At 32.8% G+C, this 27,416-nt stretch overlaps 1 protein-coding gene across 1 annotated transcript; it reads right to left on the reverse strand.

The window, feature by feature from the left end:
* On the reverse strand, positions 1 to 27,292 carry fj (four-jointed box kinase). Its single transcript, XM_085205186.1, has 2 exons — positions 27,065 to 27,292; positions 1 to 2,082 (listed from the first exon to the last, which is right to left on the reverse strand). The coding sequence occupies exon 2, from the start codon at positions 2,038 to 2,040 to the stop codon at positions 334 to 336; it is 1,707 nt and encodes a 568-aa protein (XP_085061312.1). The 5' UTR covers positions 2,041 to 2,082; positions 27,065 to 27,292; the 3' UTR covers positions 1 to 333.
* Between the last annotated feature and the right edge of the window lie 124 nt (positions 27,293 to 27,416).

A 27,416-nucleotide genomic window follows, 5' to 3' on the forward strand; every position in this document is an offset into this window, starting at 1 on the left:
GTTTTCCATACAACGTGACATTGGCGAAATGAATTGTGCTCAACTGGCACGCTCGAAACGCCATATTTCGAGAAATCAATCAATCAATGATTTCATATAAGTTCATCATATTTTTACCTGCATTATAGTCAAAGAACTAAATTTAACTTTTTTTCAAAAATATTTTACATACACACAATTTTCTTTTCCATTAAATTTATGTATATGTATTTGGGGGATACATTTTTAAAAAGTAATTGAATATAATTGAAAAATAATAATTCACTGTTTTATTTACTTTTATAATAAAGTATATAATAATAAATTCATTAATTATTATTAATATTAATGAGACTATGTAACTGAAAAACTTTGTTTACATTTCTCAATTTGACTCAAAATTTTTCCTATCCTTTCGTGAAGCACTTTAGCGTTTTTCTCCGGCAAAGGAGGCAATATGTCTCTTATCACTGCATTATTCTTTTTATGGAATATCTCACTTAGTTTAACACCAACGGAACTGTTGTGTAACATATTTAGAGCATCGACAGTCCTTTTCCTAAACACACACAAATTATCTAACATTAAACTATGATATACGTTGTATTTCTTCAAAAGCCTATATCCGTGGAGTAAGCCTGATTCATTATCAAGAAACAAGAGTAACCCACTGTCCATCTTCCTTGCCAAGTTATGTGCTGGTCCATCCATTATATTTACATTCCACTGATAATTGAACAAATTGTTGACTATCCTATCTAAGTTTGCTGTTAGATAGTCGAAAATTATGAGATCGGACCATTGAGCCAGTTCCACAAATTGTTCTATTGTTTTCTTATTCAACTTAGCATCTATATAATCGAAGTCTTCTACCACTTCTTTCTTCGTTTTGCTACTTTTCATTCTTATCTTATCGATCAATATTTGTTTACTGGTTTCACTTGTTGCGTTTTCTTTTAGTGATATTTTGTAAACATCCTGTTTGTTCAAATGTCGAGTTGATGGCTTGAAAATTTCTGGTATGGTAGCAGATTCTAAGCTTGGGATATACTGTGTTAGTACTACAGCTCTATTTGTATTCCATTGAGCGGATGCAATTTCATTTGATACACTCTGCCATAATTTGTCTTTTAAATCCACAACTTTAACAACTGATGGTGCTACGTTGGTCAAGTTCAGTAACCTTGCTACGTAAAAACTGAAAATTTCGCCTTGTATTTGATCAGTATTCTGTCTATATCGTACACAGGCTTGGATGCCATCTTTGAAAGTGACTAAGCGATTTTGCATCCTTCCACAGCCTGCCTCCATTTTGATTACCTCGCTTTGGTCAACATATCTCTCCCAAATTTCAGCTGAACTCTCACCGTACCCTTGTGGCATAGAGTTTTCCACTTCTGGTCCCCAAAATATGTTTTCATATAAAACAGTATCATCGTTTGGAACATGTTTTGATGTTATATTTGTTATGGAATGCTTGTGATGCGTTGCTTTGTTATCTTTTAAAATTTCTTTCATATCATCTGTAAGTCCCTTAGGGTAGACATCCATCTTGTTGTATTTATGGTCGACAGCCCCAGTAAAAGACACAGAAGCAAATGTTTCTACCTTTTTATCTTTATCTAAATCATTACCTAATTTATCAGTATATTTAATGGAATTTAAACTTCTATAATTAAGATTTCTAGTTGAATTGATTCTTACTAATTTTCTATTGCTAAAATTAGAAGAAATCACTCTAGTCTGCGGAGATCCGACTATTGCAACACCTATTACCAATCCTAATATAAAGCTAAGGCAAACGCTTATAAAGCAATAATTATAGAATCCATATTCTCTCTTTATATGGATCCTTCTGGAAAGTTCTTCTTTATAGCCGAAGTTGTTATAGAAAAGGTAAGGTCGCCTGAGTTTGTAACAATTCATGTCTATAGGTGTTATTTGGAAGCTATCGTGGACTTTCTTGTTGTCTGTTTTTGTGTTGTGCTTCGATGTAGATAACCACTCGGTATCACATTCTTTGTTTGGTATAATTATATCAGAATTCCTCGGTGACGCCATTTCTGAAGAATCCTTTACTCCTTGTGATGCATCGTCGACAATCTGTAAAAGAAGTAAAGTATTATAAGTTAACTATCGACATTAATTTGACAGTTACAGTAAAAATGTTAAACCCTATTTAGTTTTGATGGTTGCAAATAAAATTTTTACTTCTATTTATAATAGTATAATATACATATAAGCACAAAAATAACAGTAAAATGCTCGCTTTCCTAATCTGAGAAATTGCTGAGTACGCTAATGTTAAAACGTGCATATAGAGTGGTGCTTCACGCTTTATCCCGCACATACCAATGTCAACAGAGTAAACTGAATGTAAAGACTCTCTCTTTGAGACATTTTGCTTGCCACGCATTTTTTGTTTCATTGTACGATGAGTGACAAAACTCAACGCCGCGCTTTGTCCATATTACCATAGCGAGCAAGTAAAAATTGTTTTTCCCCCAAAAAGAGATCGAACTCACACCGTCAAGTTTATAGTCTGGCGCTGTGCCATGGCACGACGACGGCAAAGAACTTGTCTCAATAAATAACCTATTAATTATTAATACTTGGATGTCGTTGTATGAAATGTAACCGTCGTTAAATATAGCCATCTAAATTAAATATTATACGTGTTTATTGCAAATTGAAATTAGATACTTATTAGATTGGTAGAGTTAGTAATGGTAAGTCGAGGTTCGATTTTTGCGTGAAGTAAAAAGATTTTAGGTTTATTCGATGTTAGCTATTTCTTGCGGTTTTGCTCGTGATGACTATGAATGAGTGTTATAATCATCGAAAAATTATTGAAATAATGAAATTCAAATTAGTTTAAGAAATTGAAATTGGTGTTGAGTTTTTTCTTCTTTTGTTCTTTTAGACGCTGTCTCGCACATAGAAGCACACACAGAAGGAATCTACTTAAGACATGTCGTTACGACAGCACCGCCCAATGTTCGAGATAGCATGTGTCGACTCAACTCAACGCTGCACTTTATCTTGTTGCCGAAGCAGGTAAAGGAAATAATTTTATATCCCGGGAAGAAATCGAACCCACAACCAACGAACATATTGAACCATATTATGGGCATAAAGAAAAAAAACGAAATTCCCAAATGATAGGCAAACAATTTCAATTTTTATTTATATCTTTAGATTATCTTTGGTAGCACCAACAGCGTATAATATTACAACATTTAAATCATTCATAATTTATATGTTTTCGTGTACAAGATAATGTTATACTAATTCTGGCTTATAAATCATAAGGAACTTGTTTTAGCGGAGGTAACAGGTTCATAATTCATATATATTCAATTTCTGTTAAAAAAATTTAACAGATAAAACGGGGGGAGCCTAATGTTAAGTACAATTTTTGAGATATTCCACGTTGACTGGTGGAACTGTCGTCTTACCAAAGCGATGATATGACTCTATACCGCTGGGCCACTACGAGGGAATAAATTATTTCTATCTTAATTATTTCCATGGGACCACGCGAAAAACAAGAAGCTCACCTACGTAGACGCCAGCTGTGATACAGACATAATAAAACATGTTTAAAAAAATACTTTTTATATTTAGAATAGAGCTAATAATATATCGTATAATGTCTTAAAATTAGGTTTTTTCTGCATTCCTTGCTATACAAGAATTATTGATTAACAAATGTACAATGCAGAAATTATTATATATATTTGAGGCCATCTTGGCTTAGTGGCATAGCATCAGGACGGTCATAGATTTGATTATCGTTTAAGGAAATAAATTGTTTTCATTTCCTAGCTGCTAACAAGACACATCGCGGCAAAAAGTTCCACCACTCAAAGCACAACTAAAGTGAAAATGTTTCAACAGAAGAAGGAACAGAGTTTCTTAATACAAATTTCCCTCTGCCTATCCTTCCATGGTCCCAGGTTACGTGAAGCTATTATTTAAAAAAAAACGCCATTATATGAAAAAAAAAATGAACATTCAACAAAATTCAAAATAGTACTACAAGTTTTTATCAGCATTTTTTTAAACAGCAGCAATTTAAACAGCAATAAACATTTAAGTCCGGAAAGGCTTATCAATAAACCTTATCTCGTATATTAGTAATTATAATATTAACATACTGTATACGTCAATCATGTGTAGGATTAAATTTATGTTTGATAGCTAACTTCATTATTAGAAACCGTGGTGGCGCAGTGGTGTAAATCATGGTAGTGAGTTCGATTGACACTCGAGGGTATGAATTATTTCCGTTTCCTCATTCTGGTGAGACAACGGCGGCGTTAACTTCCGTAAAGCTCTGTCTTGGAAATAGCGTCTAAAAAGAGTTTATAGATTAGCTTCCTTTTATCTATATGAATATGCGGTTATGCATATACGTATATGCATATACAGTTTAGAGATAAAAAGAACAAGAAAAATATCATTATAAAGTACGAGTCTTCTAAGTAGACTCGACTTTTCCTCCACAATTATTTCTACTATGGCTTTTACTAGTAAAATCTTTTGAAATGATGAACTTCTTGTCCCTACTGACAGTACTGGCATTATTGACATTATGCGTACTCATACAGAGAAGTCAGTGCTGTCAGTCTAGGGAGTTCAGGCACTTCTGCTGACATGATCTGAACAGGTAGTTTTGCTTTGCATAGTAGCAGGTAACGACTCCAGTAATTAATATTGGAAGTCGTTGATTTAAGCCCCGCCTAGAACAGATAGTTTGTGAGAAAAAGTGGGGAACGGAAATATCTCCATTAAGATAATGGGAACGGAGTGTCTTCACACTATGTTCCCAAGTTCCCTCTGCCCATACTATTTAGTGCGGGATACGATAGCGTGAAGCAAAAAAAACATAAAAATAATTGATAAAAAAAGTAATAAATGTTAGAAAAAAAAATCACTTCGACCATTAAAAAAAACTAAACATCAAAAATCAGTAGTCATATTATAAATAAACACATTAGCGTATAAAAATTACACGGTGCTGCTAACACCCCCCAATTATTTGTTTAACCGGCAATTTACTAATAATAATTCAATTAACGTTCGTCTGTATATAATTGTTTTTGTGCCGTCTAACGCGTTTAGTTCCAGTGAATGGCGCCGCGGGTGCTGTGTGAAGATAAAATGAAGCTATATTTTTGTAGAATATCCATGTTTTGATCACGATCTCCTTTTTAGTATGACATAGAATGGGCAATTATTTTATGGTTATGTACTTTTATGATTTTTTTTTATTATAATAGCGCTAATCATTTAGTAATTTCTCGGGTGTTATGTATTTATTATTATTATGTCCAAAAAAAAACTTCCCACTTGCAAAGAGACATAATTGGAAGTGTTTGTAAAAATATGTTTTTTTTTCTTATAAAATACATTATTATTCTTGCAAAAATATATATAATATACGAGTAAGTCATCTATTTTAATATATGAATTGTATCTCTCTAACAAGTACATATTATATTTATAGCAAAATACGCACAGGATTTGCTTAAACAACGTTTCATAATAATATCGTGTGTAAATTTATTATACAATTAAAATTGAAGATAAAATATATTCTCAATGACAGAACTAATAACAGGCTAGGCGATACAGCCCCTGGCTGTGGACGACCAGCTTAATTTGGATCGCGTGCGTCTGTTTTATAGAGGTGTTATTACCACTTTAGTGGAGTATTTCCGAAAGTGTCGGTATGGATCGTAAAATTAAATTTTATGCCCTGAATTCTGTTTAGACGCTATATTTTCAAACATTTTATGAATGTGGTGAAACTGGTTGTTTTCTTCACGTTTTGCATATTTTTTTCTTACTTTGCAATACCTTTTAAGATTATTGGTGATATAATATGCTTAAAACAAATTAGAAAGAAGATATGTTTGTTCGATGGTTTTTAATTTTTAACTTGGTCCAGAATTAGATTATATTTTGTTCTAGTTAAAGTTTATTGTTGATAATAACGTAATTTATCACCTAGACAGTCTCTCTAAATGTGTGTGGTAAAAATTAATAACGAAGTGACATAGCACTGAACTCTCTCTGCCTATTCCTAAATAACATATACGCAAATATGTTTTAAAATAGACATAAAACGTCAATAAAACACAAGCAAAGCCAGGGGAATCTTCTGTATATGCTAATCTCATAAACACCTATAAATATTTCTCTTTCGATATTTTTGTGTCCATCTTTGACATTAAATATATTATAAAAAAACCTGTTGGTCTCTTAAGATTAAACAAAAATCAATTTGTATTTTATATTATGATGCATAAAAATTAAAAAAGTGTAAATGTTATTACTAAGTGCCATCCAATAATATAAATAACTTAATATCCATAGTCCACTGTGGTGCAGTGGTCAATGTCTCATCTCATCTATACTAATAGCTGTTGAATTAAGTTCATACAAAATTATAATATGACAAGACTGATTTTTTTATAAAAAGTTTACAATTTACATATATTTTACCTTTTGTTAAACGCTACTCAACGCACAATGTCTCGAAAATTGAATCGAAAATTGGAACGGAGTGTCTTAACACTAGAACTCCCTGCCTACCCTGTTTTATGTAGGGTACAGGGTAAAGCTATAAATTTAAGCAAACAAATATGATAACATAAACAATAATCATAATACTAACATCAACAAAAATAACATTCAATAAAACACAATTCCCCATTTCAACACAATCGGTTAAAAGATACCTAAATTATAACAACTCTATACACATCCAAGTGTGTAGAACTAACAAGATGTTTTTTTATACAAAACTATTTGATACTTTACGTTTTACATATTTTTTTCTTCTATTTTTTGTTACTCATAAGAATTTTGTAAAACATCTCTGTGTTTTGGTCGTTTTTTATTACCAGTATGTTAGTTATACCACTTTAGATTTAGTAATCGTTTATGTGGATTTGGACCGGTTATATTGATTTGTTTTTGTTTTGTAAGGGTTACGTGTTCGATTCTCGGTTGAGGTAATATTGCTATTAATATGCTTAACATAGTATAGAATATTTTGGAGATTATTTAAAATCCGAGGCGATCGTTACGTTATGGGTTCGATTCCCTCTGGTCGATAAAAATAGGTACACAGCGTTTAGTTCCGGTTCCCGTTCCCGAAATTGAGACCATTTGTGTTCTTCACGGTTACCAGGGCGAGGAAATTAAAATATTAAATAGTTCATTCCCCTGAGTGAAAATCGAACCCACAAACTCCGCGTCAACAGTGAAATGCCGTCCCATGACGGCCTCAAAAGAAATATTTATAGTATAAAGCCATATAAGTCATCTATCATAGGTTTATTTTTTCTTATTTTGTTATTTATACCACTTTAGATTTAGTAAGATTAGGTTAAGTTTAACTTTCATGTAGATTTCAACCGGTTATTGGTTTAGTTATAAATGCATGGGAAGGTATTTTAATTTCCCTGCTATGCAGCACATAGCGCGGCGTTGAGTTCCGCCTGTTAACACGCAATATATCGAAGATTTAGCGGAAAGTGGAAAACGGAGTGTCTTAACAATAAGCACCGATATGAGAAAAAGCGTGAAACTGCGTTTTTTGCATACCTTGTATAATTACCTGTAAACATATATAATGGAGGTAATTTTTATATAAACTAATTAATGAATGAAGCAGAAACATTGTTTATGCTGTATCTTAGGTAGAAATATATACTTTTAAATATACGAGCATCTAAACATTTCCTCCAGCGAACATTGAACCAGCAACCACCGTGTATAATCATATAAATACTTTCTATTGCGCAACTCCAGCTTTTATAAGAAGATTCTCTTATAAATGTTAAAAATCACAAACAGTTATTTGCCAGGTCAAGAGCTTTACAGTATTTTGATTCATAGACGAATGAAAGTATAGAACTGGCATTCTTAAATATCTGTTAATTTTTTTTATTAACCCGCGAATATGATTTTTCGAGTCAGTATCGTAGACAATATACAAAAAATCGTTTAGCTTGATTCTATGTCCCGCACATAGTAGGGTAGATGGAGGGAACCTGGGAACCTAGTGCTAATCACTCCGCTCCCATTAGGACACTTCCTTGCTCCACTCCTCCGTCCAAAATGCGTACTTTATTATCTGTGACTTTACTATAGTATACATTGACGCAGTTGTAGTGCATCACAGTTTGACTGTAAATTTGATGGTTATTGGTTCGATTCTCATTTTGGGTAATGTACTATTTTTATTTCTTTACTCTTATATCAAGATAAAGCACGGCGTTGAGTTCCACTTCTTAACATACAATGGGCTCTCTCGGAAAATGAAAATGCTAATGGGCAACGGAGTTTCTTAATATTAGATTACCTGCGCTCTGCTATATGATATCAGTAAAATTATTAAATCTTTTATTATTCCAATTTACTAACGCTTGTTTAATATATTCAAATATTTATATAAAAAAACGCATAAAACAGTGAAATATGCTTTTCTTCGTATACATTTTTGTATGCAAATTAGATATACATTTGATAAATATAATGCTAATATAGATAAAAATAAAATATTTTAAAATGAGTTTTAAACTTATCAAATCTATTTTATCAATTTACTGTAAAATTATGCATTTATATTTAAAAAATACAAATTATTTATTTGTAAATCTAATTTTGGCATACCCATACAAAATCTTGTCTATTGAAAATGTGCAATAAAAGCTAAAAAATATAAATTCTATTATATAATATATTCAAATCATATATTTAATTTTTTTGTTCCCGGTGTAGCTTGACATAATCTGACGCAAACTTGACCACCCAATACGTTGTAGGCATCTACTACTTATGAAATATATATATTTTAATAATCACAAAGCTTTTAACGGGATACAATCCGCACATAGCGGAGTAGACAGAGGGAACCTAGGAACCTAATATTAAGACACTCCGTTCGCCAACCATTTTCGACAAATTGTTGATCTCAATGTAGGGCTTCGTTGACCAAAGCTGTAAAATTAACATAATTTAAATATTATTATTTCCCCGAGCTCCTCATGTCGCAGTCGCGTAAGTCGCGTTTACTGTTAGTTGTAGGTACGATTCTCAATCGGGGTAAAATATTTCATTTAATGTTTCACTTACGTGTCAAATACTGTTTCATACCACGATTGCTTCACTACTGTACTGTCAATACAAATGCCACATCTAACCAAATTACTAACTCTATGGCAAAAACCAAAAAGAACTCGTCATCGCGCATAATCAGATAGAAAGTTGATCTGTCAAAATATTCTCGTTAAAATTAACCGATACAGGCGTTTTGTTTGAAATACTCTTTTATATTATTAACAATTATTATAATATAATATAATATATATAAATGTATGGAATAAAATTAATTTAACCATCTTTGTATTGAGGTGGTTGTGAGTTCGATTAATCATAGCTATTGGTGCATTTGTGAAGTGTTTTGATAATTGAGCGAAGGAATGCTGTGGGAATGATTTTTTTTATATATACTCGTATAATATGAATGAGATGCGAAATTGCTTATGCAAGGATGAATTATCTCCATAAATGGACTAATTATAACCAACACAAAAAAATCAATACTAATTATTAGTTTCCAAAATTGGCACGTTTAACCAAATTAGCTCATTAGGTTTTTTTTTTCAGAGGGAACCTAGTGTTAAGATACTTCCGTTTAGATACATTCAGTCAAATTCTGGAGGTATAGCGTATTGAGTGGCGGAACTGAACGCCGCAATTCAACGCAACTAAAAGCTAGTATAATAATAATATTTAAATAGCTATAGTTAAGGTTATTAAACGATTGAGTGTGAACTGTCATACAAGATGACACCTCGCCAGACACTTGTCGTTGCAAGATAATATTGGTCACTTAAAGACTACTTGCTTAAGAGGTTTTATGTTTATTTAAGTTTATGTTTCATATGTATGTATGTATGTCTGTGCTCAGTGACCATATGGGAACAAATAGAGTTGCCGATTTAAATCTATTGAAATGATGTAAGTATTGTTATTTTATAAAAAACCAGCTTAACGGCGTTGAGTTTCGACACTCAACATGCTATGTCTCGAAAACTCTACCAGTTTTGTTCGTGGTTGTCTCTGCTTATCCTGCTATGATATATATACGTGTGAAAGTGCTATTTTTATATAATATTTCTTTCTTTTACAGAACAATATAAAGTTGCTTCAAAATTTTGTACACGTATAACTTTTAAACTACTCAACATATTTTAATGTGGTTTTCACTAATATATAGACTCGTTCTATAAAAATGTTTAAATGTATAAAATACATATAAACATTTGTATGTAGAAGATTAGTAGGCGAGAACTGTCGCCTCGTTCACTATACATGCCATCCTATAAGGATCTTCATGTTTTTTACCTGATCCTCCTCCTGCATCATCGATACTGTCAAAGGTCTGTTGTACTCTCAAAGATCTTCCAAGGTCTTCCTTTGCCACTTTTACCACTCACAACTGCTTCATAAAACATTTTTGCCATTATGTCGTCAGTAATGTTCGCTAGCTATCTAAATATACATATACAGGGTGTCCCAGGAGTCAACGATAAGTTGTTTTGTTTTGTCTTATCGTTGACTCCTGGGACACCCTGTATATGTTTTAAAGTCAATTAACTTACACTTATACAGTATCTAATAAGCTAGTTCCTGTCGCATCTTAACGCAAAACGAACGGATGTTTTTGCACCCTATAAGACGAGAATACTTCTATATAATTAGAATAGCTTGGCCTCTATATAGAGACCCCCGCGTGTTGTTGCAAATTGATGGAATTGTTTTCTTCCTTAGAATATTTTATGGAAATGGTGCGTAGGTACTTTAAGAATTAAGTGGGCTATGGGTGTAGATTCAAAATCCCGTTGGAGGAATTTTTAAAGCAGGCTTTTGTTAGATTTAGACTTGTAAGTATGTTACTTTTATGTAATTAAATATAAGAAACTTTTTTTTTTGTGTTACAGAGCGGAGGAAGGGGAACCTAGTGTTAAGGCGATCCGTTCCCTCGACTTTTTTTTTAATAATCATGAGCCATGAATCATACGCCATTTCTACAGAAATGTACTTCTATGGCAATAAACGTTTAGGTTGAACGAATATCTTATATGGACTAATAGTTTTTCTTTAATAGTGGAATTTAAATATTCCCAAGAGGTAACGAGTTCATTGGAAATTACGTGTAAACATGCAAAATAGGATGAGAAAGGAGAATAGCATATCCATCCGTGGTCTTAATAAAGAAATTCAACTTATCATATAGGGATAAACTTTCTTTTTATTTGTAGCTTCAGGCTATATCCTGCATTTAGCAGGGTAGGCCGAAGGAAACCTAGTGTTATGACACTACATTGTTCACACACTTCCCAATTTTGGAGATTGTGCTTATTGGAAAATCGCATTTCGTCTTATCATAGCGTGTTTGGACACGAATAGGAACCAGTCTTATGACAATCTATAGCAGAGTACGAGCAGAACAGAGCCCTTCTTCACTTTGTATCCCGTCCATAACATGGTAGGCAGAGAAAACCTGAAACCATTTAGACACTTCCGTTTCCCACTTTTAGAAGAATTCTTGAGTCATTGCATGTTAACGCCACGTTTTGCCTTGTTACCAGAGCGAGAATATAAAAATATAAAATATTTCATTCCCCCGAATGGAAATCGAACCCGCAACAGTCGCAGGCTTGTGCCTCTACACCACCAGCCACAATTATATTCTCGTCTCTTATAAATAAACAAAGATCAAGAAATATGAGTGTAATAATCAGAGTTATATGAAAACGTGGGCGTTACAATAAGGGCTCGAATGTCGATCTGACAAAATTATGGTATTAGTTTGTTTGTTCAATTGTTACACATTATAATAGCTTATGTAATAGACTGGCAGAGTGTTAGGTTCAAATTTTGTATTATCTAAGGTATATTTTTATTATAAGAAAACTACTTTGTAGCTCAGCCCTCAACGTCTACCTGAACGCGATGTTAGTGAGTTCGATTCCCACATAAATCATCTTTTGGACTAAATTCATTTTCTTAGGTTTTAATACACAGTTACCATTTACAAGTCACCTAATAATAAAAATAAATTTTAACAGTTACAACTTTCCATTGAAAATTGTGCGCAAAAAAATATATTTAAAGCACAAGCCCTTAGGCGTTATCAAACACGAACAGTACCTATAATTTGCTAAAATTACCTCCGACCGGAATATTTTTAGCAAAATAACCGATTTTATATCGAGATGTTGATAATTTTTTACGATACTACCTACATATGAACATGTTTATAATATGAATTGGATGAGATAGATATTGTAGTGCGGATAAGGGGTTCCGTTCGGTTATTTTAACAGCTTTACGCTGTATCCCGCATATAGGATCCTCCTAGAGGCAGAGGGAATGTTGTGTTATGATACTCTGTTTCCTACGCACTGCATAATTTTTAAGCGATTTAATAACCCATGTCACCCATAAACCCATGTCTGTCAGATGGGAAAATGATAATAACTTCAATAAATCAGTAACCAGGGGAAAACGTCAATTAACCTCAGTATCGAAGATAGTAGAGGAACACGTGAAAAACACTAGGGCCCTTTGGAACACCCCACAAATAGATAACCGTAGAAGCGAAGGAGGTAAACAGAGACCGTAAGCGTTTGGCGTTCCATTCTTTCTGGATTTCCTGCTATTTATTTTCAAACGGTAGTACGGTACCCTAATACTGATGGTTGATACTTAAACGTATATTTAGAATGTTTTGGTAAAAATTTTTACAACTTTATCATTTTTATCGCAAATAGAAAGTCATAAACAAGATTTTTTAAATATAAAGAAAAAAACTATACTTGTTCTCGAAAGGTCTCTTTGGGTATTGTGGTTAGTGATTCTTACTTAAGCTATACGTAGAGTTGATTCCTACTCGGGACAAATATTTATGATAATTATTGTGAACATTTGTGTATTAAAAAATTATATTTTTGTCATTAATTACAAATTAGTCACCATTGAATTGCTTTTGGGACCTTTGTAGCTGATCACGCGATATTTTTAAGCTTCGATCTATATTATAATACAGACAAAGCGCGGCGTTGAGTTATGCCTTCGACACGCAATGCCTTGAAAATTGAGACGTGCATGGAGAACGGAATAATTTACCACTAGGTTCCCTCTGCTTACCCTGCTAAAAAAACAATTCCAATTTTAGAAAATTTTCTTTCTGACTATCATTAAATCTTAAATTCAATAGTACTAGCAGATGCTAGTACTATTGGATTTAAGTTTTATTTATTTAATTAATTTAAGTTTTATTTTATTTAAGTTTAACTTATACTTACTATTACTACTACTTCCCAAAGGTATGAAGACTAGATTAGTCTACATGCCTTTGGGAAGTATAGGGAAGTCGCTAAAAGAGAATTTTCCGATATTCCTATGGGAAAGGGAAAAATAACAATATTTTATATTTTTTATATCATAAAGTCCGCCACAAAGCAGGCAACGACTAGTAATATCGATATCTAGATGCTAGCATCAGTCTATAGAACAAAGGTAACACGATCGCTTGTTAAAGATCATGTTTCGCTTAGTTTAACCGATCATTTTAAACTATAGTTAAATTATAGTTTATTTTAGTTTTAGTGCCTAGGTACTTTGATTATAGTACCGTAGTAGTTATTTAAAAGATAATTGTTTTGAAAGTTTTTTTTTAATTAAGATATCTATTTATTTTAATATAATCAAGACCTGTAATTTAGCTTTAAATATTAAAAAAACATGGATAGCGGAGACTTGTAACACTATACTTCACTCTGCCCATCCTTCTATGTATGAAATAAACATCTACCTACAAAAATATTCTTTTTTATTAAAATCAATTTACCAAAGTAGAAAATTAGAAATAAATTTAATATTTGATTCCCTCGAGCAGGAATCGAACCCATTGCCATCACGTTTCGGCTATAGTCTCTCAGATTATTAATTGAAAAGTAAACAAAACGTGTGAAGATTGTAAGTTCGTGTAAGATAAAATTATATTCATTAGTATAGGACATTGTCAATATGGAAGCAACGTGTCAAAGTGCATTAACCGTAATAGCACAGTGGGTCTGTACTCGTAGTTGTGAGTTCAATATACACTCGGGAAAATGATTGTATTTCGATAGTTTACTTTACTAACAATAAGATATCTGCCGACCAAAGATGAATATTCCACGTATTGATGGGTAGACAAAGGGAACTTAGTGTTGAGATACTCTGTTCCCCATTCACCATCCAATTTTAAGTAAGAATCGAACTAGCAACCACCATGATGACAACCTCATAAGTGTGGCGCAAAAATTTATTTAAATTATCTAATCAAAAAAGAAACTACTTCTTCATATCATTTCTTACCGAGGTTTAAACTCCGGTTAAAACACAATGAAAATAGCTGTAAATTTTATGGTTTCCACTCAGCAAGGACTCTTAGGATGTCATTTTTAAGACAAATCTAAATCTTTCAAAGTTCACTCTACATCAGACCTTATGATGTAGAACATAAAGGGGATTCGAACTGCAGTACTTAAGTTGTTGAACAAAACCATTTTGTCCGGTCCAAGTTTTTTAGACTATTCTGTGACACATTATAGCCTTAATACTTTGAACTCTATTTTGCAGTTAACTTGAGGTCTTATGTTAAAATTTTTCTATACGGAGGTTACAGCTTCAAAGTTATTTTTTTTAGGACTAGTCTTCTTCGTGGTTTTCCCCGCTTTCCTTGAACTACCTCTACCTCTATTAATATATAAGTATACATTCGTAATAAACAAATAAATATATATATGAACTAATAATGTATATCTATCTATTTATTACTTATATATACTTTTTTTTGTTTTACACTGTATCATACATATAGCAAGGAAGGCAAAAGGAACCTGGCGCACGCACCAACCTAGACACGCAACGTAAAGCTAAATAAACAATCAAAGGAAAAAGATTAAAAAAAGAGAACTGCGTTCTTCTTTTTTCAATAAAAAGTAATGGTTATTATGAACAAGATACGGCGTTAAGTTCCGCCACAAAACGCAAATGAGTGTCTCAGCACTACTCTGCCCCACATGATGCTAAATATAAAAAAAAAACATCATATCAGCAATCGAACTGTGAATTAATAATTCTGTATACTGGTAAAAATATATCAGTTACGATACAAAGATAAGGGAGCATACGTTAGGACGTTCAAAAAAAAGGTTAAAAAAGCCTTCGAAACACAGGTATATACGCATGAATGATATGCCCCGATGCTTTTGTGTAGGGTTAGCATGAAAAGTTGGTTTTTGTTTAGTTTATTAATTTTCAGTTCTGGGTTCGAGTCCCTTTATAGGGTAAACTAGTCGTCGAAAGTTTGTTCTCGTGAATTGTAGGGCGTAAAAAATCCATTTTTTTTTCTATTCTCTTAGGATTGAGAAATCGTCTGCTCTCCTAAACTTTCTAATCTAACCCAAATATCAATTTTTAACTTTCTGAGTGTAATAGCTGCGACAACTTAGCCGTAGTCTGTTAGTCACTCTAGTAACGTAATAGTTTTATATACCGTAGTATAAATGCTACAATTTTATAATAAATTTTTAAGATTTTTTTTTTCAATATCCTATGTATATACTAGGTAGTCTCAATTTTAAATTCAATAGCCGCTCTACATATACCTTTTTAAAAATATTAAAGTAAAACAACAAACCAAAAAAAAACAGAACAGAATATTTGCACAAAAAAACAGACATACATTTTCATACACAAAAGTATAAATCCTAAAATTTCTATGCAGACCGTACCTACTATCTCAGTAGAATTTTTGGAATACCGACGTTCGGCCGATCATATCTCCTAAATACCAGTACGACTCCTAACTGGTATTAGACGGCTCTATTCAGTACCAAAACTTTTGTAAAAAGATATAAAAATACTTATTATTCAGCTTCACGCTGCTTCTATCCCGCACATAACAAGATATGTAAACAGAGCCTAGTGACAAAACACTCCGTTCCCCCACTTTTCTCAATACATAAGCAATACACTTACAACTTACGAGTCTACTTTGATAGACTTAATGATTTTTTAGGTTTAGTGGCCAGAGGAAACATAAATACAAAACACTACGTGTTGACTAGCAATCTTCTTAGTACGAGGAGTGAATATATCCTCAAGAAGGAATCGAACCCTAAACCTGCTTACAGTCAGACATTGCCCTACTGCGCCACGATACCTTTAAAATTGTTAAAAAGATGTTTTGATATGTCAACGTGATCGTAGGCTTAAATCAAATGTAGAATATATTAAAAAATCATGATGAAATGGCAAAATTTTATGTCTAGTTTTTTGCCTCACACTGTATCCCGCACATAGCAAGATAGGTAGAGGGATTCTGAGAAACTAGTGTTAAGCCATTCCGTTCCTATTGAGACATTTCCGTTCCCCACCTTTCGCAGAATTTCGGCAGAACTGCAGATTTTTAAAAAAAAACGTGTTGAGCGGCGGAGCTCAACGCCACGCTTTGTCTCTTTACCAAAGCGAGTAAATGAAAACAATTTATTCCACCGAGTAAGAATCGAACACACAGACAATGTAATGTACCGCTACTTATAATAATAAAATGTAAGAAAAATGTTATTAACTTCGATACCTATATCTATAAAATTGAGACCTAAGAAATCGAATATCCCACTTATTTGCATAGACATACTAAAATACAGCATTTATAAAGGGTATTACCATACAGCTTTTATACATAGAGCCAATTATAATAAAAAAACATTTTAACTATAGTAATATCAATAAAATACGGTCGTATGATAACACCTTTACAAGGTCCCAGCATCTGGACCTAAATAGTTTTGAGTTTATTCTTAATAATTAATAGTTTGACACGTTTGAATAAACTTACTTTATATTTTTAGCTAGCTTTAACCTGCGGCTTCGTCTCTGCAGTCAAAAGAAAATAAGTACCAGCAGGAACAGTGGTACCAGTGGGTATTGTGGTACCAGCGGGAACAGTTGGTTACACCAACGGTTAACGTGACATAGCCTTATAGCCTTTTTATAAAGAATTTTTACAATTTTAACCAGTAGTTCCCGAGATTAGCGCGTTCAACTAAACAAATTCTTCATTTTATAATATTAGTATAGATGATAGTTCAACAAAGATCAACAAAGAAAATCAGTTTTTTTTTTATTTTTATCTTGTCACCAAATTAAAATAATTCATACCCCCTCAATAAGAATCGAACCCATAACCGCCCGCTTACATTCAAACACTGTCTCCCTGTGCCAATGAATCTTAGCATAATTATATGTATTTATTCCTAAAGTACCATCTCTGTATATGGTTTACAATTTGCATGTCACGACTACCCGATAGCTCAGTGGCTATATATAGTAATGCCTGAGGCAACGGATTCGATGCGAGCACGTTTCGAAAGTAAAATGTAGGAAAGATTCTGAAATACTAACAATTTTACGTGACTTTACTTAATTTTTTAATATGTCTGCTAATAAGATGTTAAATATTATAGACTATTGATTTAAATTACAAATATGCTTTTTCATTTGGCCAGTAAGTTTAACTGGGCTGCCATGACGCAATGCAGTGGGTTCGATTCCCATTCGGCAAAATGATTATATTTCTTTTAATTTTCCTCGCTCTGATGGACAAATAGCCACTCAACAGATATTGCCTCAAAAATTTATAGCGACCAGATATTATCGACTAAATATTCCGCTACTAAACATGCTATGTCTTGCGGTGCGGGAACGAAATGTCTTACCGCTTGAAACACTCTGCATACCCAAGAATGGTCTCGTGTAGGTCTACGCTCTAAATTGAACCCCCTACCACCTCAAACAAAACCAAAGCGCGTCAAACACCAAAAATATCAGTCAAAAGTTCACGTCATGTCGGAACAACGATCGTCATCGATATTTCTATACAAAAAGCGGGCGGTGGGGACTAATGGCGAAGAATCCCTTTGTCCCGTAGGTATGGCTTCCCCGAATGGAGGGACAATTATTCTTTTCAAAATGCAACGGCCAGATTGTTTTAATTGTTATCGCTTTTTAGTTGTGGATGTCTGCTGTCTAATGGGTGGTGTGGGTTTGATTCCTTGAGGATTTTTTGAGGTAAATTGTCCTTTTGTTTATTATCAACAGTAAAATGTTTATTATTAAATATTTTTATATAGACAGCATAAATTTTTATATAGACAGGTTTAGGTAGGATATTGTTGTAGTGGAGTTTAACGCCGCGCTATGTCTTGTTGCCAGAGCGAGGAAGGGAAAATTATTTTTTTCAAGTGTGTATCGATTCAGTAACCACTGTCGTTATAGTCAGAGGCCCCAATATTCATAATATATTACTAAACATTTAGATATGGATTTTAAAATATAAACAAATATATATAGTAGAAAAGTACGAAGGGGAAAATCGTATGGTCCAGACATGGAAAAAGACATAACTAACCCTGTTCAAAAAAATTTTGTATAGCAGCGAGAAAAGAAAAATTTCATGGAGCATTGTCGTAAACGTTGTACCTATTTTTTTTCCTTTTTATCAATGCGACGAGCGAAACGAGCGAAAGTTGACAAGCGAAACGGACACAGGGTAAAGATTCCTAGTAGATTACAAGCATACCTTGCCCCGACCCGAATTTGAACCTCTAACCAATAATTTTCCTATAAATCTGTCTATATCAACGTAAATTCTAGACATATTTCCTTAACACGAAAGACATTTCATACTTTGTTACTTTAGCTATAAAATATTTGAGTTACAACGTAATATATTAAAACAAAATTGTGATTTACTGGTTTTAGTTAGTTAGTTAGTGTTGAGTAAAATTTTTAAGTTATTTTAAGTATATAACGGGATCTATTCCCGATAGGTTTCAGTATTGAAAAATGATTCAAATTCTGTCGACCAAACGAAACCAATATGACGAAAAACAATAAAACAAAATAAAGAATTCTGAGACATTACATCTTAGGTGGCGGAACTAAACGCTGCACGTTACCTTAATAGAGCAGTTGAACATTTAATATAAAAAAACCAGTCCATCGAGAGGTTATTCTACTTTCGAAATACCTAAGTATTATTAAAGAAAACTCAAGAGAACTTGAAGCCGCGACCACCTGCTAAGAGATTTATACCAAAACTACCAACTATCAATAAAGTATAGTTAATATTCTTCTCGATACATGTATTCCCACGGGATCGTAATATATTCCACGCTGTTCAGTTGGCAGCACTGGGATTTAACACTATATTTTAATTTATAATGATTTTACACCAATGTTGGTTTGTTTAGGCGTTAGTGATGATAGTGGGTTCAAATCTCACTCCGTAAATAAGAGTGTAAGGACACTTCGATCTCCGTTTTGCTCCCGAGATATGAACCTGCGCCACTTGGAAACCGCCCAGAGGCTGTGAACACTATGTCATACGTTCTTATTACGCTTCGTCGAAATTCTTATATGCGCGCTTACAACTTATTTACATAGTCAGGATGTCTGTAAAGACAAAGAGATTTTTTGCAAAATTATTTCATTCCTCTTAATGAGAATCGAATCCACAACCATCGATTGTAGTACGTAAAAAAATATCATGTCATTTGAACTAAATACCTCTGCGTTGATAATTCAACATTTTAAAGTCATTTCCTTTCAATTTAGCTTTCTTTTACCACTTTTTGTTATTTCATTGAAAATTGAACTTTAAAAATTTCACTTTTTTATCGACACTGTCGTGTCGTCGCCGTGTCAAAGTTCGGTTAAGAGAAATTCCTTTAAAAAACGGTACAGTAGTTTATAAAAATGGATCTGTAATGTTATAGAATGACTAGCGGACGCGCGCAGCTTCGCTTGCGTATTTAGGGGTGAATTCTAATAAACCATGAAACATGTGTTCAATGAAATATTTTTAAGAATCTAAATTTCAAATTTTATTAAAATCGGTGGCGATTTAAACATTTTTCCATACAAACTTTCAACTCCTTATTGGCACTCTTAGGGGGTAAATTCTAAAAAACCGTGAAACACGTATTCAATTAAACATTTTTAAGAGTCTGAATTTACAATTTTATAAAAATCGGTGCAGATTTAATTTTTTTTCCATACAAACTTTCAACCCCTATTTCACCCCTTTAGGGTTAAAATTTTTCAAAATCCCTTCTTAGTGGATGTCCAGATTACGAAAGTAAACATCTGTCCAAATTCCACGTTTCTACCATCAGCGGTTACGGCTGTGCGTGCGTCTTACCTCAGTCAGTGAGGACAAGTCCTTTTATATATATAGATTTTAGCTTCAATCCTAGTGTCGAGACCCTCTGTTCTCCGGTGACCAGCAGAATCAACGATATTGCTTACTCAGTTGCGGAACATATAAACATAACACGAGTAAAATTTGGTGGCTTTCATTTGACATTTGAAAGTTTAAAATTATAATATTTGACATTTTTATGAATATTATTTATTACTAACCCAATATGCTGTGTATATTATTGTAAATATTTGTTAATTTATTATACGTAAAGGCGTTATTCTTACTGTATCTCTTTATGTACATGTATTCTATAATTATATTTTTTTATTACATCTATTCTATAATATTTACTTTTTATTTCTATTACTTTGGCGAAATTAAACAACGGTATTAACGCCATAACTTCGACACAATGAGACACTTCTATGTCAATTTTGTCACTGTCCATCTTCTGAGACATCACGTGTTAAGTGACATAACTTAACGCCGCGCTTTATCGTGTAACCAGACTGAGGAAATGAAAATAATTCTATTCCTCGATCGGGAATCGAACACAACCATCACGCTTAAAGCCAGCTTAACCCAAGAATGTTATTTTTCAACAATTTTTATAACCTACAGAACCCAACAACTAACGCAGGATAAATGCTTGGCACAATGTCATAATGAATCCTAACACTGATCGTGACCTCTTCCTGACCGCGTTGGTCATCACGATGTCTTCATTGTTATTACTTTTTGTCCGTCTCTCCGCTTATTTCCCACGAAATATACAGGAAATTTGTATATTTGACACCGTTGTGGCGCAGTGGACGGTATACATTTACGCACCGTTTGCAGGTTCGAGGAGGTTGTTAGGATACACGTTCAAGGTAGTTATTATGTTCTAACTATTTTCGTTTTCTCCGTCTTGGTAAGACAAACGGGCGGAGAGTGAGTTTAAAAACAATATCCATACATTGAAAACTAAAGTTTTAGCCAAATTCATGAAACACTTATTTTATAGTAATATTTATAATACTTTATATTAAATTATTTATGAACTTTTTTATTTATGAGCCGATTTAAGTAAAACTAACACTAAATTTCCTAACACTAAAGGGAAGTTTGCCAAAATACAATAGTAAAAACTGCATTTAAACCAGTCGAGCCGTTACTGAGATTAGCGTGCACAAACATACAGACAAACAGACGTACCGACAAATTGTCAAAATTTATAAAATCATTGTTTTGGGTTCTACCACATTAATAAATGCCCCCAATAATAGATTTTCTCATATATCTTCCATGTACAGACAGCGATGACTTACAGTTTTATTATATATTTATGAGATATAGATGTTTATATATATATATTTATATATATATAAGTAATAAATGTCAATGCGAGACCAATATATAACGCTCGGATAGCAGTCGTAAAAACTAAAAAATGTCATACACTCGCTATTATTTGACAAAAGTTGTGCATACAGGTTTTATTTTTATGTAAATGTAGAATAGAAGAATTGTTAACTTTTTATTTTTATTTAGGTATATGAAAATAGGAGACTTTTTTAAATTTAAAAGTGAAGTTAATTATTTTCTTTGTTTCACGCTATATCCCGCACCGCAACAAAAAATAAAAAAAATAACATTTGTTCAGTTAAATTACCAATATTTTTAAATATCTTTCCTTCAGTCTATGAATTCTAGTTGTGATGATAGTTTTTTTTAAAGGACCAAAAAAAGAAGAGTGTCTTAACACTTATTTCACTCTACCCACCCTGCTGTGCGGGATAAAGCGTGCAACTAAAAATATAACTCTACAATCTAACACGGCGTGCAAAAGGTCATTTATATGCCAATAAACTATCAAATTTTATGTATATACGAAGCAATTTTGATGCAAATTCGAAAACTGATCGGGCGAGTACTTTGTTTAACTTAATATAAACATGTTCGGAGCTATGCTAGTCATCTGACTTTCCTTGAATAAAAAATAAATGATAATTATTTCTTTTTTTATCCCGCACATGGCATGGCTAATTATTATTGAAATTAATGTGTCGGTCTCGAATTCGAAGGAAAAGTGGAGTACGGAGTGTCTCGACACATCTCTCTACCTACCCTCCTAAGTGCGGGATATAGCGTAAATTAATAATAGATCTATTGAGGCCGTAGAAGCGCACAGGGGCAGCGTGCGTCTGTTAGCGTGACAGGTTGTGAGTTACATTCCATATCGAGGAAATTAAATATTTAATATTTTCATTTCCTCGCACTAGTAACAATGAAAAAGGCAGCGTTTAGTTCCGCCACTCAACAAACAATGCCTGAAAAATTCAGCGGAAGGTAGCGAACAGAATTGTTTTTCATGGGGAACGTAGTGCTAGTAACCCTAGGATCAGGGAACCTGGTTCCAACTGATAACTGTGGAATACAGCAAAAAAATAAAAAAAACATTATTTTTGACGGACAAACAGACAATTTAGCAAATATATGTAAATAAAAATAAAAGCATACGTTTAAATTTTAAAGGAAAATATTCATTTCTGATTCACAAACAATCTGATGGACACTTTAATTTTATTTACGTAACTATTATTGTTTTTATACATGTAGGTATATCTTTTAAAACGGCTTCGCGACCCCAAACTAGGCAGAGCCAGTATTGTAGGGATCAAATAACTAATAATGAATAACATATATTATGTTTTAAATATACATTAAAAGTAATTTAATATCTGAACACAAAATAAATATAATTGTCGTGGGTGGGAATCGAACCCATATCCTCTGCGTTAGGTACTTACATAATTAACTAATTTGTTTATGGCTAAAAATAAAAAAAATATCTCTATTATAATATATCAAAGCCTAAATAAACAAGTTTTAACATTTCTATAAAGTTCTTTGATACGATATTTATATATATATATATAGTAATAGATGTGCGGCGTTGAACTCCGCCTATCAACACGCGATGTCTCTAAAATTGAAGTGAAGGTAGTGTCTTAACACTGGGTTCCCTCTTCGTATTTGTTATATGCGTGATACAGCGTAAAGCTAAAAAAAAAAATTATTATTAGTTTTTTTTTTTCACCTAAATATATATTTATATTATTTTGTCCATTTAGGAGGGTAAAATGTAAAGATTAAACGGAATGAAAATGCAAATTTTTTGCTAAAATTTACACACAAATACTTTTGTATGGATCATACAAAATTGCCTATTTTACCATTAAAAAAAACGAAAAATCCATTAAAACACCTTTAAAATATACAAACAAAGTAATAAAATATACTGGAAATCCTTAACAAACACAATCTACTTGAAAAATCTTAGACGCTTTAGAATAATTAATTCGTTCATTATTCTTTTATGTTAACTAGAAACTGTACAGTGATCGTGGCCATGGCCACTGAGTCAGAGGTCGCAGGTTCAATAGTCTCTTGTAACTCTTGTTCTTTATTTTATCAGATGAGATTATTTATTTATTTAAATCATTTATTATCTGGAATAAAAGAATATAGAGACACAAATAACGAACTACGGCGTTAATTTCCGAAACTCGATTCGCAATGTCTCGAAAAAATATGAGAAAGTGAGGCACGGAGTGTCTTAACACTAGGTTACCTCTGCATGAAGCTAAAAAATATGTATATTATATATATTGTTAATGATCAAATGGTTAATTGGTCTGGTTAAGCAAAATATGGTTGCATTGTGCAAATAGCACAACTGAACTGAAATATATATTTTTAGATGTAAAATAGAGAAAGTACCGTATTACATCCCTCTTTCGTTCCCTACTCTCCGTCGAATTCTCGAGGCATTGCGTATTGAGTGGCGGAATTCAAAACCCCACTATACCTCCTTATCAGAGCGTGGAAATTAAAATATTTAATATTTCATTCCCCCAATTAAGAATCGAACCTACAGCCGTCGAGCACACACAGTTTTACCCCCGCGCCACGACTGGCCTTATTTTATTCGATTTATACTAAACCAGTTTAGTTTATTACAGACCAATAAGCAAAGTTACGCAAATCTAAAACAATGCTTAGGATTTCGATGCCTAACGATATCTAAGAAACATGACTCATATATCTCGTTTTGACATTAATACTGAAAAGTTAATGAGCAGCTGTCTGGTGCAGACGCTGTGTAATGGCTTAAGTCGTGAGGTCGATTCCGGGGTAGAGTTACATATACGTAAGGCTTAGTAGGAAATTATTATATTGTTATTTGTATGTAATACTTAAATAATAATAATTGATTTAGGGCTAAATATTAAGTAAAAGAGGTATAAGCCTCTGTTTACTGGAAACACTACGGAAGTGTCAACACTAAGTCACCTCTGACTTAGTGTTATGACACACCGTTCCCCTAATTTCCCCCGAATTTTCTAGGCATTGTGTGTTGAATGTGGGAACCCAACGGTTTCCTTTGCTTGTCATCAGAACTATCATATGATAGGGCTTTTTATCCTCTAAATACTACTCACATATCACTCGAGTTGAACTATAGTGGGCTCGATTTCCATTCGAGACATGGCTTATTTTCATTATCTCGCTTTGATAATAAGGCAAAGTGCGGAGTTCAGTTCTATCGTATAGAATCTCTAATATTTGACAAAAACAGAAGAACTAACTTTTCCCTCTGCCAACCCTGCTATATATGCGGGATACAACGAAAAATTAAAAAAAATAGAAATATACCTTTACTCTCTCACTAGCTTCAGAGAGTTAGGCCATAAAGATTTATCTATCCCTTCCTGTCCGGATAAGAAAACCCACGTCATATATACAGAACGAATAACAATATGTCAATTTTATTGCAACAGATAAAATAACATGCTTTATCAAAAGTTATAAACAGTGTGAGGACTTCATCGATGTTGATAAAACAGTGTATTACTTATCTTCTACTCGTACTTGCCAATATTGTATTCAATTTTATGTTTATATTGAATTTTGTATTGATTCTGTATGGAGATTGAGAAAAATATTTTCTTTTTATATGTGTCATATTTTCTGTTTGTCAAAAACATAAAGAAGTTGTAGCGTCGCGGATTGTGGGTTTGATGCCTACTCGGGCATGTTTAATTTTGAGTTACACCACTCAACACGCAATTACTGGATAGTAATTGCGTGGGCGGAAAGGGGGGAACAGAGTGTTTTAACACTGGGTTACTGTGCTACTCTGCTATGTGGGATAAAGGCGGTAAAAAATAAAAAAAACTGTGACAATTGTGTAAAACTTAAGACCACTCTACTGAAGTAATAGATTCTGTCAAAGTTCTTCATTCCACTATATGACTTTGATCTCTTCTTCGTCTTATATATTCAGTTATTATAATAAAAGTCTATATTATAAGAAGAATATCTATTTTGTAGTTTTAAATACTTGTTATATTAACTTTTGGCAAAATGAAATTGTAACTAAAGTTAGAGTTTGTCTTCCCCTCGGGACAATGAAATATTTAATATTTTCACTTCTTCACTCTGTTCACAGGACAAAGCGCAGTGTTAAGTTCCAGCACTCAATACTTCGAGAATTCGACGGAGAATGAGAAACGAAAGTGTCTTGATGGGAACGAAGTGTCCTAACACTACATTCCCATGTTGTATCTTACTATCCTACGTACTGTTCGATACAGTGTGAAGCTATAAAAAATACTTATAGAAATTCCACTCTATTTGATGAAACTCAGTATTAAAAACAAAACGACTACATTTACTATCAGCTTAAAAAGTTATAACTTTTTAAAAAAATATGTAGAGTCATAAGAAATCTCTATCGTAACATAAGACCAAACTTGTCTGACAGTTCGTTAAACTTTTAAGTGTCTGTTTTGTTTGATCTTCATACAGTTCAGCTTGTGACATCCGTGACGGACAAACTCTATTTTTTTCTTGCCTTCACGCTTTATCCCCTATAGACCCAGGTAAGGAAGAGAGACTAGAGTGTTTAGTGTCAAGACACTTTGTGCTTCGTGTTCAATTCAAATTTAAGACATTGCATGTTGATTAACGAATCTCAACGCCACAATTTGTCTTCCCATTGAAAAAAAATAAAAATAATTCATAACCCTAGTCGAAATCGAACCTACAACCACCCCGTTTTAATTCTATCCGTCTATAAGCATTTATCATTTATATACAAACACTAATAGCACATTTCACAATATATTTATATATTTATACACAATAATAAACTTTAGTGACAATATATAAAAAATTATAGCTTTTAAATGTCTCTACATTAAAATTATAGAGTTGTTATGTAAAATTCATGCTTGCTCGTGATAAATGTGTAATTTGCTTTAATGTAACGTGATTTCTATGGAATTTTTAAACTAAAGTATATGTATTCGTATATCACACGACACCGTTACTATAATCTTTCTTATTATTACAGCAAGGGCAATATAAAATAAAATAAACGTTCACATAAATGGAATTGGTATACATGAATGTGTGAAAATAAATGAGTTTATTTCGAAATGTGTTTATTTTCATATATTTTTGTCTTTTTAATTTGTCCATTGATTTCAAAGATTTTATATAGTTGATTTTGCGGAATAATATAATATTTCCAATATTTTCAGCATTTTTTATAACTTGGGAAAGTGTAAAGTAGAACTGAAGCTTTTACTTAAGCCTTTTTGATACTATTGTACACTCCTAATAATAGAGAAACTGACAAAAGGCTATCTCAAAAATAAACATACAAAATAGATCGATACGAACCGTAATTCATAGATCGGCGACACGAAATCCCATTTTACGTAAACACATAGATTTTAACACAGAACACTAAATTCTTTAAAGATTTAAACTTGTACCAGTTATTTAAATACACACTATTCAATACAGTCAACAATTTCTTAAGAAACTTTCAAAAATTCACTTGAAAAACTGAAATTTTGCTTTCAAAGAAACGTATGCTGACAAAAAACACGTCCGCACTCGACGATGTCCAGTTCAAGACTGCCTAAAGTAAAAACATGCACGCCTCAATAAGAGGATCTCTGTCTCTATCTAACACACGCTTAACAAAACGAGTGAAAGAGACAGCTATAATGGCATGCATTATGGTAGT

This window comes from Heliconius melpomene, chromosome 20, assembly GCF_056956725.1.
Source record: "Heliconius melpomene rosina isolate 202511_hmr_F chromosome 20, ASM5695672v1, whole genome shotgun sequence".
In the NCBI taxonomy this organism is placed as follows: domain Eukaryota; kingdom Metazoa; phylum Arthropoda; class Insecta; order Lepidoptera; family Nymphalidae; genus Heliconius; species Heliconius melpomene.

Excerpts from the sequence above, each read along its gene's own strand:
- fj (XM_085205186.1), bottom strand. The coding sequence starts at position 2,040 with ATGGCGTCACCGAGGAATTCTGATATAATTATACCAAACAAAGAATGT.